At 46.6% G+C, this 14,551-nt stretch overlaps 1 protein-coding gene across 4 annotated transcripts in view; it reads right to left on the bottom strand.

Annotated features, from left to right (window-relative positions):
• SLC6A1 (solute carrier family 6 member 1) overlaps positions 1–14,551 on the bottom strand; it is a 528,744-nt gene that overhangs the window by 177,708 nt on the left and 336,485 nt on the right. For all 4 annotated transcript variants that reach the window (XM_069206662.1, XM_069206663.1, XM_069206664.1 and 1 more), the window contains one exon: positions 1,344–1,468. In XM_069206662.1, the coding sequence (XP_069062763.1) occupies positions 1,344–1,468 (125 nt within the window). The remainder of the gene's footprint in view (positions 1–1,343; positions 1,469–14,551) is intronic.

A 14,551-nucleotide genomic window follows, 5' to 3' on the forward strand; every position in this document is an offset into this window, starting at 1 on the left:
GAAGAGAAGGGCCGGTAGGATTTGGAGTTCCGGCTCCATGGAGTCCTCCTTCCTCGTGGGATGTGTTCAGGTGAGCGTTTTCCCATTGCAGAAACTGTTTCGCCGTGTTTTTATCCACGGAGAATTCGCCCCGGAAAAGGTGGCGGATTGGTAGGTTGTGATACTATGGCCGGTACATTGTCTTCCGCCTGTCTGTTGGCGGTGACCGCCGCGCTGCTTGTCTGTACCGCCGTGGCGGTCGGAGTGTTAAAGTGGCTGTCTTTGTTGGCGGTTTCCGCCACGGTCATAATGCCAAAATTTTTACCGCCGGCCTGTTTACGGTCTTACCGCAGCTTTAACACCGTCCGCCAGGGTTGTAATGACCACCTATATGCCAGCATAGTTGTTGGAAAATCTGAAGCTCCCCCCCCCTCCCCCACCAATCTAACTGACCAAGAGAGGTTCTACCAGTTCTCTAAGCATTTGCTTTGCATTTAAAGTTGGATGAAGCACCATGTCTCTGTCTAAGGATCCTTTGTCTGTCCTTGTACATCAAATTGCCCACGCTTTTTAGGGCAGTCCTTCAGATATATATTTTTCCAGTTAGGAAGTGCCAGGAAAAGGGAAAGCCTGGTGATCCCAAACAGAAAATCAAAGAACGGATTTCCAAGTGCTCGAAAGAAATTCCCAATGATTCAGGGACATTGAGTTTTTATTTTGCAGAAATAACTCCCCTCTTTAGGGTTTATTTCTGCAATAGCTAAAAAAAATGCTATTCTTCCCTAAGCATTACAGTTTTGCACACTCATGGAAACACTTTTGGAACAATGATTGTCTTCATTTTGGCAGAGATTTTTGAGTATGTCGGTGATCTTCTACTATGGCCTAGCGAACCATCGACCATGCTTTAAATTATCCACTTTGATTTTCCTCTAACCTAATGTATAAAACTACTCAAGTCGTTCACCAGTACAAGGACAAGACAGGTGCCTCTCTAAGCTTGTAAAATACAGGTATTTGGTCAAGAGACAATCTATAAAGTCAAAAAGGTAGACAGTGACACACTTGTTGCTGATACCTCTATGTGGTCTACTGTCCAATTTTGTGAATACGTGCAAATTTGACACAGTCTATCTCGGTGATAATAAAATGAAGGAGTACCAATTTCAATCAGTCAGTAATATTTGTAGAAAATAATGACACATCAGAAGTGCTTTGAGGAAAGCACATTATAAGGAAAAAAATACTATTAACTCCTACTTTAGTTCACAGAAAAATAGTTCTTATGAGTACTTGTTAAATAAATCACACTGTAATGATTTTAAATAATCCAGTAATAAAAACTAAATGAAGAAGTTTGATACCTGAAGCTGCAACATCTGCGATTGGTCTCTTGGTGACATGAGCCATGAATCCAACAATGGAGAAGATGACAAAGCCAGCAAACATACTTGTGCATGAATTTATACAGCAGACAATTATAGAGTCCCTATATCAGAAGAAAAAAATAAGATATTGAAAAATGTAGCACATGTTCTTTAAAAGTCTTGTGTATTTCTGCAATACTCTTAAATGATTTATCAAAAAAAATAATGTGATGTTAGTCATAATTGGAAAGCATGTAAACAAGAAGTGGTGGCTGTTTACTTTGTATATCGCCCCTAGTGCTGTTTCTTTGTCTTTTCTGAAACGTACATATGATTTTTGCAAAGAGGAAACTGAAAGTGAAGAAAATAAACATTGCTCAAGACCACTGATCATATAAAAAAACTCAGAAATGCTTGATGTCCCGTAGGCTTGATAAACAGCATTAGCAATTCACTGCTTGGAAATAAATAAGTAGGGGGAAATTTACAAGGGATTGGTGTAGGGCAGCAATGCAAGTCTTTTTGCTGCGCTGCCCTACACCAATGTGAAATGACAGGAATGCACTGAATTTATGAAATATGATGCATTCCTATCCTTTCTCCTTGTTCTGGCGTACAATTGGCTGCCTCGCACCAATACATACACTCTTGCACCATGGTGCTAGGGTGCCTGCATTGCATGGAGGATTTTTTTTGTGTGGAAAGGGACAGCTTCCTGCATGAAAACAAACCTGAGAGACATTTTCCTCTTTCTATGTGTGCTGCAAGCCACTTGTAAATATTCCCCAAAGTGTCTTGTTACGTTAAAACCATCGGATGTACATTTATTCCTTAATCTCTATCTATATCTGTTTACTCTTCCGTTTAATGTTTATTGATATTGTACCCATCTGTAAAAAGTGCAAATTGCCAGCTTGATATGACCATTCTACTTTGCCTATTACAAATGTAATCAGTACTTTAATGTCATTTATGTGATATACTCTAAAAAGGACTTTCTTCCTACCTTAGAATATCACTTTGAATGTGTTTATTTAAAATAATAATGTAAAATGCTGTCACTAAAGATTTTAACATCGTCAAAGAAGAATTGTAGAATTACCTGCACGCAGTTCCCCGCTCCTTTAGAGGAGTGGGAACTGCATGGTTATCTATGCCAGAGCCTCCTCTTGCTGCTCATGTGACCCAATTGCCTGGCAGCCTACTGGCCATTGGGCCACCAGCAGGTCATAGTGACAGTTGTTCTGCCGAACATGAGTGCATGGCATGGTGGTCCCTAGCAGCAAAAGTAATTAACGAAGCAAACACTTTCGGGAAAACCACAGTACTCATCAAGGTCACTGATTTTTTTGTTTTACAAGATCAAATTCCTACTTTGCAAAGCTCTTTACCTTTGTTGCAAAAAGGGCATGGCGGCTGTACTGAAGAATTTAGTGACAACCCTAGAGAGAGTCTAGAGATTGAGGCCATAGACTTCACTGATCTAAAGGAAGACCAACCATATCTTTAAATTTACCACTTTCTTTGAAGACCCTTTGTGTTGATTCCATCTCACAAAGTGAAGATGAACCAAGTATTCTCAATTTAGTTTATTTTTCTTATTCTTCTAAAAATGATTTTCTAAAATCTCCAATATAATGAAGAGCAAAACCAACGGAATTGTTACAGAAACATCGTTCCACAGCAACAGTTTGCTTCCATTTAAAGTGTCAGCATGTCATCTCAAATGGGACTGTGTTTTATAAAAAGTTAAAGGTGTTTAAATTAGCATAATTAGCCTGAAACCTGTTAAGGAGGGTTCAACCCCAGCATATATAAGAAAACCTCATAAAATCTTGCTTTACACTTTGAACAGATGAGATTTCCTACACTTCATTGGGAATAATTACACTTTGCAACTGCAGCATAGTGCTTGTTTTACACTGTGAGCAGATGAGATTTATTACACATAAGGGGAATAGTCTGTGTTGCAGCAAAATTAACAGACTAAGGCCCTCTTTACGAGTTTTGTGGTCCGACCGTCGCACCACCATGGTTGGGTCCTTTGAATGATGCCTAGCTGACAGTCCTGTGACCCACATATTACGAGTTCTACATGGGCTGGAGTGACTAGTGGGCAGAGGCATGGGACAGCACAATAGAGATACTGCCTGCCATGCTCTCCTACCTGTCAGCATGATGGGTGGATTGTTTCCAATGAACCATGCAGTGCCTGGAACACAGTGCATCCTTGAACATTGAATTTCTTAGGAGGCCCACATGCGCCCCTGTCTCTCTCCATGTGGCCATACACACTCATGTCCCCCGTTTTGGGCCAGTCACCTGCCACACTGCCAAGCTTTCCAGGGCAGTGGAGTTTTCAATGACAACTTGGCGGTTCAGCAACTCCTAATAGCCATGACAGTCCTGATGCAGGGATCTCTCACACTGACCGCTGCAGTGAAGGTTCGCCATGGTCCCCACTATACTGACTACTGAGGTCTTTTGGTGGTCCCATAGCTAAACTCATAATATTGTGGTCATAATGCTAGAATTGTGCCGATCAGACCACCACCGGCAAACTCGTAATGAGGCCCTAAAATTTGAGTACTGGAGCAAACATGCACGGAGATGAATGAGTCGATATAGAGAAAGGCTACTATTGGGTAATAAAAGACTTCTCTAAAGCGGAGCATTTTTGTATTTTTTTTAAATTGTCATTTTGAATTTTACCAATTATATCATCACAGAAACTGGATTTGTAAACTTCTTTCATTTAAAGCTCATCATATGGTGATCAGTGCTAAATAAATAATTAAAATATTGTTTTCAAAAGGCTCTGTCTAAATTGTGTTTGTTAATATATTTTAGTGATGTTCAACTCAAACAGTTTTTGTTCACAAATATTACAGATGGACGAAACAGGACTAACAGTTTTAACTCTTGTTAGAAATGGGGTCTTTGGTTGACAGTCAGGTTACCCCCTGTTCAAGCAAGGACCCTCACTCTAGTTAGGATAAAAGAGAATCACCCTCAGCTAACCCCTGCTTACCCCCTTGGTAGCTTGGCAGAGCAGTAGGCTTAACCTCAGAGTGCTGGGCGTAAAGTATTTGTACCAACACACACAGTAACTTAATGAAAACACTACAAAATGACACAACACCAGTTTAGAAAAATAGGAAATATTTATCTAGACAAAACAAGACCAAAACGACAAAAATCCACATACACAAGTCAAGTTATGATTTTTAAAAGGTTTAAAATAAAAAGAGTCTTTAGGTAGTTGTAACAACACACTAGCGCTGCTAGCGTGTAAATGTACCTGGTTTGCGTCAAAAATAACCCCGCACGGGCTGTGCGCGTCGAAAATAACCCTGCACGGTTATATGCGTCGAAAACAACTCGGCACGGCGATGCGCGTCGAAACAGCCAGCCACGCGACGGTCCGAAAGTCCCGCGGCGCAGGTTGCGATCTCTCAGCCTTCGTCAGCGATGCTGCGCGTCGTTTCTCCTGCTCCGGGCGTCGATTCTCCGGTCGCGTTTCCTGCGGCGTCGTTTCTCAGCTGCGGAGCCGGCGTCGCGTCGTTTTCTCAGCCGCGATCGGATTCGCGTCGATCTTTTCTCCGCACGGCGCTCGGTGCGTGTATTTTTGTCCTTAGGCTGCCAGCCTCTCCTTTCAGGGTCCCAGGAACTGGAAGGGCACCACAGAGCAGAGTAGGGGTCTCTCCAGAGACTCCAGGTGCTGGCAGGAAGAAGTCTTTGCTATCCCTGAGACTTCAATAACAGGAGGCAAGCTCTACATCAAGCCCTTGGAGATTTCTTCATCAAGATGGAAGGCACACAAAGTCCAGTCTTTGCCCTCTTACTCTGGCAGAAGCAGCACTGCAGGAAAGCTCCACAAAGCACAGTCACAGGCAGGGCAGCACTTGTTCCTCAGCGATCAGCTCTTCTCCAGGCAGAGGTTCACCTTGATTCCAGAAGTGTTTCTAAAGTTTGTAAGTTTGGGTGCCCTTCTTATACCCATTTTAGTCTTTGAAGTCACCTTCCTTCAAAGGGGACTCACACCTTCTTGTGAAATCCTGCCTTGCCCAGGCAAGGCCTCAGACACACACCAGGGGGCTGGAGACAGCATTGTCAGAGGCAGGCACAGTCCTTTCAGATGAGAGTGACCACTCCACCCCTCCCTCCTAGCAGAGATGGCTAATCAGGAATGCAGATCACACCCCAGCTCCCTTTGTGTCACTGTCTGGTGTGAGGTGAAAAACAACCCAACTGTCAAACTGACCCAGACAGGGAATCCACAAACAAGGCAGAGTCACAGAATGGTTTAAGCAAGAAAATGCTCACTTTCTAAAAGTGGCATTTTCAAACTCACAATCTTAAAATCAACTTTACTAAAAGATGTATTTTTAAATTGTGAGTTCAGGGATCCCAAACTCCACATGTCCATCTACTCTCTAGGGGAATCTACACTTTAATCATATTTAAATGTAGCCCCCATATTATCCTATGAGAGAGAGACAGACCTTGCAACAGTGAAAACGAAATTGGCAGTATTTCACTGTCAGGACATATAAACCACATTACTATATGTCCTACCTTATCCATACACTGCACCCTGCCCTTGGGGCTACCTAGGGCCTACCTTAGGGGTGCCTTACATGTAAGGAAAGGGAAGGTTTAGGCCTGGCAAGTGGGTACACTTGCCAAGTCGAATTTACAGTGTAAAAATACACATACAGACACTGCAGGGGCAGGTCTGAGACATGATTACAGAGCTACTTATGTGGGTGGCACAACCAGTGCTGCAGGCCCACTAGTAGCATTTGATTTACAGGCCCTGGCACCTCTAGTGTACATTACTAGGGACTTACTAGTAATTCAAATATGCCAATCATGGATGAACCACTTACATATAATTTAAACAGGAGCACTTGCACTTTAGCACTGGTTAGCAGTGGTAAAGTGCCCAGAGTAACAAAAACAGCAAAATCAGAGTCCAGCACACATCAACAACCTGGGGAACAGAGGCAAAAAGTTAAGGGAGACCACGCCAAGGATGAAAAGTCTAACACGTGTCCCCCCCAGCTAAAAGTGGGGAGCAACTACCCAACCTCATGGGAGTTCTCATCACTAAGGCGGAAGAACCTGGACAGACCATCAGCATTGGCGTGTTCTGTACCGGGTCGATGTTCCACCGTAAAGTCCATCCCCTGTAGGGAAATGGACCACCTCAACAGTTTTGGGTTCTCACCCCTCATCTGCATTAACCATCTGAGGGGTCTGTGGTCGGTCTGAACTCGGAAGTGAGTCCCAAACAAGTAGGGTCTTAGCTTCTTCAGTGCCCAGACCACAGCAAACGCTTCACGTTCTATGGCACTCCACCTACGTTCCCTGGGTAGTAACCTCCTGCTAATGAAGGCTACGGGTTGATCTAGGCCCTCTTCATTCAGCTGTGAGAGTACTGCTCCAATACCATGCTCTGAGGCGTCTGTCTGTACAACAAACTCCGTGGAGTAGTCAGGTGCCTTCAGCACAGGTGCTGTGCACATGGCAGCCTTCAGGGCATCAAACGCGTTCTGGCAAGCCTCTGTCCAGATCACTTTCTTGGGTTGCTTCTTAGAAGTCAACTCAGTTAAGGGGGTAACAATGGTACCATATCCCTTAACGAACCTCCTATAGTATCCTGTGAGACCTAAAAAGGCTCTCACTTCAGTCTGGGTTTTGGGAGGCTCCCAAGCCAGAATCGTGTCAATCTTAGGCTGTAGGGGTGCCACCTGGCCACTCCCCACCTGGTGTCCTAAGTACACAACAGAACCCTGCCCTATTTGGCACTTGCTCGCCTTAATAGTGAGGCCTGCCTTCTGCAGGGCCTCTAACACTCTCCAGAGGTGTTGCAGGTGTTCCTCCCATGTGGAACTAAACACAGCAATGTCATCCAGGTAGGCGGCACTGAACTCATCCAGTCCTGCCAACACCTGGTTGACCAACCTCTGAAAGGTGGCAGGGGCATTCTTCATCCCAAAGGGCATCACATTGAAGTGGAAGTGCCCATCGGGGGTAGAGAATGCTGACCTCTCCTTTGCCCCTTCAGTTAAGGCAATCTGCCAGTACCCAGATGTTAAATCAAACGTACTGAGGTACTTGGCAGCTCCTAACCGATCAATGAGCTCATCAGCTCGGGGGATGGGGTGTGCGTCAGTCTTGCTGACCGCATTGAGACCCCGGTAGTCCACACAGAACCTAAGTTCTGGAGTGGCACCAGGAGCAGTAGCCTTTGGGACCAAGACCACTGGGCTGGCCCAAGGACTGCTGGAGTGCTCAATAACCCTTAGGGCTAACATTTTGGAGACTTCCTCCTTAATGCAAGCCCTCACCCTGTCAGTCACCCTGTAAACCTTATGTTTAACAGGTGTACTGTCCCCAGTGTCCACATCATGTGTGCACAGGTGTGTGACTCCTGGGATCAGGGAAAACAGTGAGGCGAACTGTCCCAGCACGTGGCGACAGTCCCTCTGCTGTTCCTCAGTCAGGGAGGGGGAGAGGATCACTCCCTCCACAGACCCATCTTTCTCTCCTGCAGACAGGAGGTCAGGAAGAGGCTCACTCTCTTCCTCCACCCCGTCATCTGTCGCGAGGAGCATGGATAGCTCAGTTCGCTCAAAGTGGGGTTTGAGGCGGTTGACATGTAGGACCCTCGAGGGGTTCCTGGGGGATTGCAAGTCTACCAGATAGGTGACCTCGCTCTTTCTTTCCACCACCTCAAAAGGCCCAGTCCACTTATCTTGGAGAGCCCTAGGCTCTACTGGTGCCATGACCCACACTTTTTGTCCAGGCTGAAACTCAACCAGAGTGGCATTCTGGTCGTACCACCGTTTCATGTCCTCCTGGCTTGCTTCCAGGTTCTCCTGAGCGAGACGCCTGAAGCGGGCAGTCTGGTTTCTTAGTGCCAGCATGTAGCTAAATACATCCTGGGGTGGTTTACTAGGAGCTTTCTCCAAAGCCTCCTTCACCAGACTGAGCGGTCCCCTCACAGGGTGGCCATAGATGAGCTCAAAGGGGCTAAAGCCAAGTCCCTTTTGAGGCACCTCCCTGTAAGCGAACAGAAGGCATGGCAAGAGGACGTCCCACTTACGCCTCAAGGGCTCTGACAGGCCCTGAATCATGCCTTTCAAGGTGCGGTTGAATCTCTCAACCAGACCATTACTTTGGGGGTGGTAAGGGGTGGTGAACTTGTAGGTTACCCCACACACCTTCCACAGAGACTTCATATAAGTGGATATGAAGTTTGTACCCCTATCAGATACTACCTCCTTGGGGAACCCCATGCGGGTAAAACCCCCCATCAAGGCACGTCCCACCACGGGGGCGGTGACCGTCCTTAGAGGAATAGCTTCTGGGTACCGTGTGGCATGGTCCACCAAGACCAGGATGAACCTGTTGCCCAGGGCTGTCTTGGGATCCAGAGGCCCCACAATGTCAATTCCTACCCTTTCAAAGGGAGTACTGACTACCGGTAAAGGTTGGAGGGGAGCTTTGCATTTCCCCCCACTCTTGCCACTTGCCTGACAAGTCTGACAAGATCTACAATAAGCAGCTGACTGCTTGTTCATCAAGGGCCAGTAAAAGTGGGAGACAAGCCTCTTATAGGTCTTGTCCTGCCCTAGATGTCCTGCCAAAGGCACATCATGAGCCAAACCCAGTAGGAAGGTCCTGAAGCCCTGGGGTACCACCAGCATACGAGCTGACCCCGGCTCAGGAACCTTAGGCTCACTATACAGGAGGCCATCCTCCCAATAAATCAGGTGAGTACCTGGCGCCCCGCCAGCCGCCTGGGCTGCAGCCTGCTGCCGCAGTCCCTCAAGAGTAGGGCATTCCTTCTGCGCTGTGCAGAATACTTCCCTGGTGGGTCCCCCTTCCTGCTGCCACTGCGACAGCTCAGGGACCTCCCCCAGTTCAGCCACCTGTTCCCCTGTAGGTTCCGGGGCATCACCCTCAGGCTCTGCCTCCTCCCGGACCGTGGGAACTTCTGGGGCGGGTTTCCCGCGCCTCCTGCCTTTCCTCTTCTTGGCGGACCCCTGGGCCACTGTTTCAGGCTCCAGGGGCTCTTGACTACCCTGATTGGCTGCCATAGACCGGGTGGATACGCATACCCACCCAGGCAGACCCAACATCTCCAAGTGAGACCTGTGTTCCACCTCCTTCCAAGGGGAATCCTCCAGGTCGTTGCCTAGCAAACAATCAACAGGCATGGTTGGACTCACAGCTACTTTCCAGGAACCTGAGACCCCCCCCCATTCAAAGGGAACCTGCGCCACTCTGCAGAGGCGCTCAGAGTTGTCTACTGCAACTACTTGGTGAAGTACCCGGGGATCAATCTGCTCTTCAGACACCAGGTGACTCCTCACTGTAGTCACACTGGCTCCTGTGTCTCTCAGAGCCTCCACCATCTGTCCATTGATGGTCACCCATTGCCTGTACTTCTTAGTGTTATCAGGCACTAGGTTTCTCTGGACCATCTCACTGTCCCCTAGTGAGACAAGGGTCATTTCTGCTGGTTCCCACCCACCTGAAACCAACTCCTCCCCAAGCGCTACACTGGCCAAACCCTGGGACGGTGCACCAGTGGGTGCCGGTGTACTTTTGGGGCATTTGGGGTCCCCCCTCACATGACCCACCTGGTCACATGAATAGCACTTACGTAGGGGACCACCTGCCATTGGCTTCCCTTTGGAGAACCATGGCCTCTTTTCACTGGGGGGTTGGGAATCCTTACCCTGGGAATCAGTTTGGGGCCCTTTAGAGAACTCATCCTGTTTGCCCTTACCCCCCCCTTTCTTCTGAGAGGGACCCTGCCCACCCTTGGCGTGGTCTCCCCCATACCTCTTTTGGACCCTGGTGCTCTCCCAGCGGTCCGCTTCCTGTGCAAGCTTCCTGGGGTCAGTCAGCTTGCTGTCAATGAGGTGCTGGCGCAGCTCTGGAAAACATAAACTGTACAAGTGCTCCCAAGCAATTAAATTGTAAAGCCCCTCATACGTGTTTACCTTACTGCCCTTCACCCAACCATCCAGTGACCTGCAACAAGAATCAACACATTCCAACCATGTTTGGGATTCCTTTCTCTTGTAGGATCTAAACTTCTCTTTGTACTGCTCAGGGGTGAGACCATACCTGGTAAGTAAGGCCTCCTTCATGGCAGGGTAGGTGAGACTCTGAGCATCCCCTAAGGCCGTCAGTGTGTCCCTCCCCTCTGCCTCAAAATGCTTCCACAGGGCTGCCCCCCAATGAGCTTCAGGGACCAGGTTCATGTGGAGAGCTGACTCATAACCCTTGAACCACAAGTAGATATCATCCTCCCTTTTATAATCCCTCACAAGGTCTTTTGGGATGTGTACCCTTCTCTCAGGCTGCACTGTAGAATTGCTGCCACCATCCCTACTGGACTGGTTTCTATGATCTATCTCTTTCAAGCTAAGCTCATGAGCCATTGTTATCTTCTTCTCCTCAAGGGCTAGCCTTCTCTGCTCCAATTGGTACTCCCTTTCTGCCTGTCTGTCCTGCAACTCTTCAGGTGTCAGACCCTTGGAGGATACACTGCTACTTGCCCTAGAGATTCTCCCCTGAGACATAGCAGGCCCACCCACTACATCAGTGTGAGTGACTTGCAACTCCTCTTCCCCCTCTGGCTCCTCATCTGTGTGCCCCTCAGCTGCTTTGGCTGCCACCCAGGCCCTCAGCGCCTTTTGCAGCTCATCCTTCTTGGATGAGCTCTCAATGGGACAGCCAACATTCCTACAAAACTGCTTCAACTGAGCCACCTTGTAGCTCTCCAATTTCTCCAAATCAAAAGCAGTTTCAGCTAGGGCATCTCCAGACTGAGACATGATGAGAGGTTAAAAAGAAAATATGCACAGTTCCAAAAACAGAAAAGCAAGTTCTCAAATGAAGTTTCAGCAAAGTCAATCCCGGGATCAGCGAAAAAAAAGAAACTGAATGCAGAGAAAAACAGTCCAAGTAAAAAAACAAAAATCACAAGACTAGTAGTATGTGGTCACGTAGTGGTCTGAGATCAAAACAGTAGTGTACACTTAATTACTGTATGTCAAGTACAAATACAAGTCCAAATCCCGACCGCTGGTCACCAATGTTAGAAATGGGGTCTTTGGTTGACAGTCAGGTTACCCCCTGTTCAAGCAAGGACCCTCACTCTAGTTAGGATAAAAGAGAATCACCCTCAGCTAACCCCTGCTTACCCCCTTGGTAGCTTGGCAGAGCAGTAGGCTTAACCTCAGAGTGCTGGGCGTAAAGTATTTGTACCAACACACACAGTAACTTAATGAAAACACTACAAAATGACACAACACCAGTTTAGAAAAATAGGAAATATTTATCTAGACAAAACAAGACCAAAACGACAAAAATCCAACATACACAAGTCAAGTTATGATTTTTAAAAGGTTTAAAATAAAAAGAGTCTTTAGGTAGTTGTAACAACACACTAGCGCTGCTAGCGTGTAAATGTACCTGGTTTGCGTCAAAAATAACCCCGCACGGGCTGTGCGCGTCGAAAATAACCCTGCACGGTTATATGCGTCGAAAACAACTCGGCACGGCGATGCGCGTCGAAACAGCCAGCCACGCGACGGTCCGAAAGTCCCGCGGCGCAGGTTGCGATCTCTCAGCCTTCGTCAGCGATGCTGCGCGTCGTTTCTCCTGCTCCGGGCGTCGATTCTCCGGTCGCGTTTCCTGCGGCGTCGTTTCTCAGCTGCGGAGCCGGCGTCGCGTCGTTTTCTCAGCCGCGATCGGATTCGCGTCGATCTTTTCTCCGCACGGCGCTCGGTGCGTGTATTTTTGTCCTTAGGCTGCCAGCCTCTCCTTTCAGGGTCCCAGGAACTGGAAGGGCACCACAGAGCAGAGTAGGGGTCTCTCCAGAGACTCCAGGTGCTGGCAGGAAGAAGTCTTTGCTATCCCTGAGACTTCAATAACAGGAGGCAAGCTCTACATCAAGCCCTTGGAGATTTCTTCTTCAAGATGGAAGGCACACAAAGTCCAGTCTTTGCCCTCTTACTCTGGCAGAAGCAGCACTGCAGGAAAGCTCCACAAAGCACAGTCACAGGCAGGGCAGCACTTGTTCCTCAGCGATCAGCTCTTCTCCAGGCAGAGGTTCCCCTTGATTCCAGAAGTGTTTCTAAAGTTTGTAAGTTTGGGTGCCCTTCTTATACCCATTTTAGTCTTTGAAGTCACCTTCCTTCAAAGGGGACTCACACCTTCTTGTGAAATCCTGCCTTGCCCAGGCAAGGCCTCAGACACACACCAGGGGGCTGGAGACAGCATTGTCAGAGGCAGGCACAGTCCTTTCAGATGAGAGTGACCACTCCACCCCTCCCTCCTAGCAGAGATGGCTAATCAGGAATGCAGATCACACCCCAGCTCCCTTTGTGTCACTGTCTGGTGTGAGGTGAAAAACAACCCAACTGTCAAACTGACCCAGACAGGGAATCCACAAACAAGGCAGAGTCACAGAATGGTTTAAGCAAGAAAATGCTCACTTTCTAAAAGTGGCATTTTCAAACTCACAATCTTAAAATCAACTTTACTAAAAGATGTATTTTTAAATTGTGAGTTCAGGGATCCCAAACTCCACATGTCCATCTACTCTCTAGGGGAATCTACACTTTAATCATATTTAAATGTAGCCCCCATATTATCCTATGAGAGAGAGACAGACCTTGCAACAGTGAAAACGAAATTGGCAGTATTTCACTGTCAGGACATATAAACCACATTACTATATGTCCTACCTTATCCATACACTGCACCCTGCCCTTGGGGCTACCTAGGGCCTACCTTAGGGGTGCCTTACATGTAAGGAAAGGGAAGGTTTAGGCCTGGCAAGTGGGTACACTTGCCAAGTCGAATTTACAGTGTAAAAATACACATACAGACACTGCAGGGGCAGGTCTGAGACATGATTACAGAGCTACTTATGTGGGTGGCACAACCAGTGCTGCAGGCCCACTAGTAGCATTTGATTTACAGGCCCTGGCACCTCTAGTGTACATTACTAGGGACTTACTAGTAATTCAAATATGCCAATCATGGATGAACCACTTACATATAATTTAAACAGGAGCACTTGCACTTTAGCACTGGTTAGCAGTGGTAAAGTGCCCAGAGTAACAAAAACAGCAAAATCAGAGTCCAGCACACATCAACAACCTGGGGAACAGAGGCAAAAAGTTAAGGGAGACCACGCCAAGGATGAAAAGTCTAACAACTCTATATTCTGTATTCTGTTTAACCACTTGTAATTTGGTTGCTTGTATTTGAATCTTCAGGTGTAGAGGTCCTCTCTGCACATCTGTTGGTATTATTTCTGAAGAAAAAAAACATGCGAAACATTACATCTCGCTCGTGCCTATCACTATGCTGCGTCAATAAAATAGTCAACCTGACTCGCGCATCTTCCTCCCTTACAGTTTCTAGATCTGCGAATATATTAATGAAACGCAAGCATTTTACACGATTAGTTACATCAATCTTTGGAGAAATCAGTTAAAGCAGTGGTGACGGTGCAGTAATCCTGGACGTAAATGGAAAAAATTGACAACTAAAGGTGATATGCACAACATTCTAATCGAATTGTTAGTGTCAGTCACGGCAGTTTTATTATAATTATTGAGACACTTGCACGGGCATGTCCCAACAAAAATTGAATAATTTAATTTTAGAGGATAATTTACACAAAACAGCACTAATTTCTGAATCGGAGACCTGTCATTGACAAAGACACCTGTAACTTGTATGTCACAATATGGGAATTTCAATGCACCTATTAACCAGCATACAAATAAAGATACTCATTTTTGCATACAGTGCGTTACATTAAATTAATCCATGTTCAGACAACTCTAAATTGCTATCACGTAGCCGGTACCAGCAGAGTGTGAGTGCTATGCCATAACAATGGCCCACCATATCAAGTAATGGTAATAGGTCCATATAGGATAAGATGAAACATAACATGAAAACACTTCATAATGTGATGTCAGATCATAAAATACAGTGTTAGGGTACTATAAATAAAGAACTCTCAATAAGCAATAAAAAAATCTTATTTTGGAATCTATATTTTTGCTTCTTTTACGGAAAAGGGTGCGTTCGGCATCTGTGTTCATTTTCGGGGACCAGGACTCATTTATCATCAATGGACTTTGATTAAAAGT

Source organism: Pleurodeles waltl, chromosome 9 (assembly GCF_031143425.1).
Source record: "Pleurodeles waltl isolate 20211129_DDA chromosome 9, aPleWal1.hap1.20221129, whole genome shotgun sequence".
In the NCBI taxonomy this organism is placed as follows: Eukaryota; Metazoa; Chordata; class Amphibia; order Caudata; family Salamandridae; genus Pleurodeles; species Pleurodeles waltl.